The sequence below is a fragment of the Panthera pardus genome, unplaced genomic scaffold (genome assembly GCF_024362965.1).
Source record: "Panthera pardus isolate Hobbes unplaced genomic scaffold, ASM2436296v1 HiC_scaffold_4, whole genome shotgun sequence".
NCBI classification, from domain to species: domain Eukaryota; kingdom Metazoa; phylum Chordata; class Mammalia; order Carnivora; family Felidae; genus Panthera; species Panthera pardus.
In genome coordinates, this window is record NW_026526969.1 from 6,246,995 (window position 1) to 6,248,848 (window position 1,854).

General features: G+C 70.9%; 1 protein-coding gene across 1 annotated transcript; it reads left to right on the plus strand.

Moving 5' to 3' along the window:
• Nucleotides 1-396: 396 nt before the first annotated feature.
• Nucleotides 397-1,768, plus strand: CLDN3 (claudin 3). Its single transcript, XM_019421685.2, has one exon. The coding sequence runs from the start codon at nt 745-747 to the stop codon at nt 1,399-1,401; it is 657 nt and encodes a 218-aa protein (XP_019277230.1). The 5' UTR covers nt 397-744; the 3' UTR covers nt 1,402-1,768.
• The last annotated feature ends 86 nt before the right edge of the window (nt 1,769-1,854 follow it).

The following is a 1,854-nucleotide window of genomic DNA, read 5'->3' on the forward strand; positions in this document are numbered from 1 at the left end:
GTGTGCCAGCAGAGCCTCAGAGGCCAGAGGGACCTAGGAGCAGGTGTGCGGCTCCCGGAGCAGCCGCCCACTCCGGCAAACAGCCCCGGCCACGCCCACTGGGCCCTTCCAGGCCCCATGGATCCCGGCCAGCTGGCAGAGACCCCTTCCCGACGACGCCTGTGCGAACGGCACCGAAAATGTGGGGAGGTCGGGGAGTGTCGAGCAGATTGTGATTTGCACCGCAACCCCTGCGAGCCCCGGAGAATTAGCTTGGGAACTGGGCGATGAAGAGCGAGGGGCGGGGTCGCAGGCCCCGGCCCCGCCCACTCTTGGCACCCCCCCACCCCCCCACCCCGCGCGGTGCGCCACTCCCCGGCGAGTCCTTCCTCCCAGAGCGCTTGGTGAAGGTGGGAAGAGGGGCCACGTCACAGTCTCCAGGCCCGGGGACCCGCGGCTCCGCCCCTCCCACCCCCGCCGGAGCGCTGGGCACGGATCTAAGACTCACCGGCCCCAGTCCAGGGCCAGCCCAGTCGCCGCCGCCCGCCCACAAAGCCACAGGCAGGTGCAGGCGCTGCTTAGGGGCGAGCGGGCTGAGCGGAGCCGTTAGCGCGCGCCGTCCGTCCGTGCGTCCAAGCCGTCCGCGCGTCCGTCGAGGCATCCCTCCGTCTGCGCGCGGCAGCTCCCACCCAGGCCCGGCGGCCACGGCCCGTCGTCTTCCCGCACCCTGAGCCGCCCGGCAGAGCCGGCCTTGGCGCGGCAGCCATGTCCATGGGCCTGGAGATCACGGGCACCTCGCTGGCCGTGATGGGCTGGCTGAGCACCATCGTGTGCTGCGCGCTGCCCATGTGGCGCGTGACGGCCTTCATCGGCAGCAGCATCATCACGGCGCAGATCACCTGGGAGGGCCTGTGGATGAACTGCGTGGTGCAGAGCACCGGCCAGATGCAGTGCAAGGTATACGACTCGCTGCTGGCGCTGCCGCAGGACCTGCAGGCGGCCCGCGCCCTCATCGTCGTCGCCATCCTGCTGGCCGCCTTCGGGCTCCTCGTGGCGCTGGTGGGCGCCCAGTGCACCAACTGCGTGCAGGACGACACGGCCAAGGCCAAGATCACCATCGTGGCGGGAGTGCTCTTCCTGCTGGCCGCCTTGCTCACGCTGGTGCCGGTGTCCTGGTCGGCCAACACCATCATCCGGGACTTCTACAACCCCCTGGTGCCGGAGGCGCAGAAGCGTGAGATGGGCGCGGGCCTGTACGTGGGCTGGGCGGCCGCGGCGCTGCAGCTGCTGGGGGGCGCGCTGCTCTGCTGCTCCTGCCCGCCGCGCGAGAAGAAGTACGCGCCCGCCAAGATCGTCTACTCCGCGCCCCGCTCCGCCGGCCCGGGCACTAGCACAGCCTACGACCGCAAGGACTACGTCTGAGGGGCGGCCGCGGGGAGACCCCACCACCCCACGGGCGAGAGCGCCCACCGGTGCCGCGTGCGGCCTCTCCTCGGAGACCAGCCCCCCCTCCCCCCAGGTGCCAGGAGCTCTCACACTGGACCGGGAGGCACCAACCCCGCGGCCCCTTCCTGGGCAGCACACCCCGCTCCCCGGCCCCACGGCGCGCGGGGGACCAGCCCACACGGACAGTGAAACCTCAGCCCCTCCGGAGAGCGGGGCCGGGTGGCCGCCGCTACTTGCCCGCCCCGTCGGGCCTCGGTCCCAAAGCCCGCGTTGGGCAGGGACCGGCAGTCTTGGAAAGGGCCAGTTGATATTTTTCAATAAAAGCCTTTCGTTTTTGCAGTTACGGGCGCCTATTTTCTGAGCGAGCGCCGACAGGCCTCCACCTCCCTACCCAACACCCGCCCCGCAAGGGTTGGCCTTGGCTGGGTT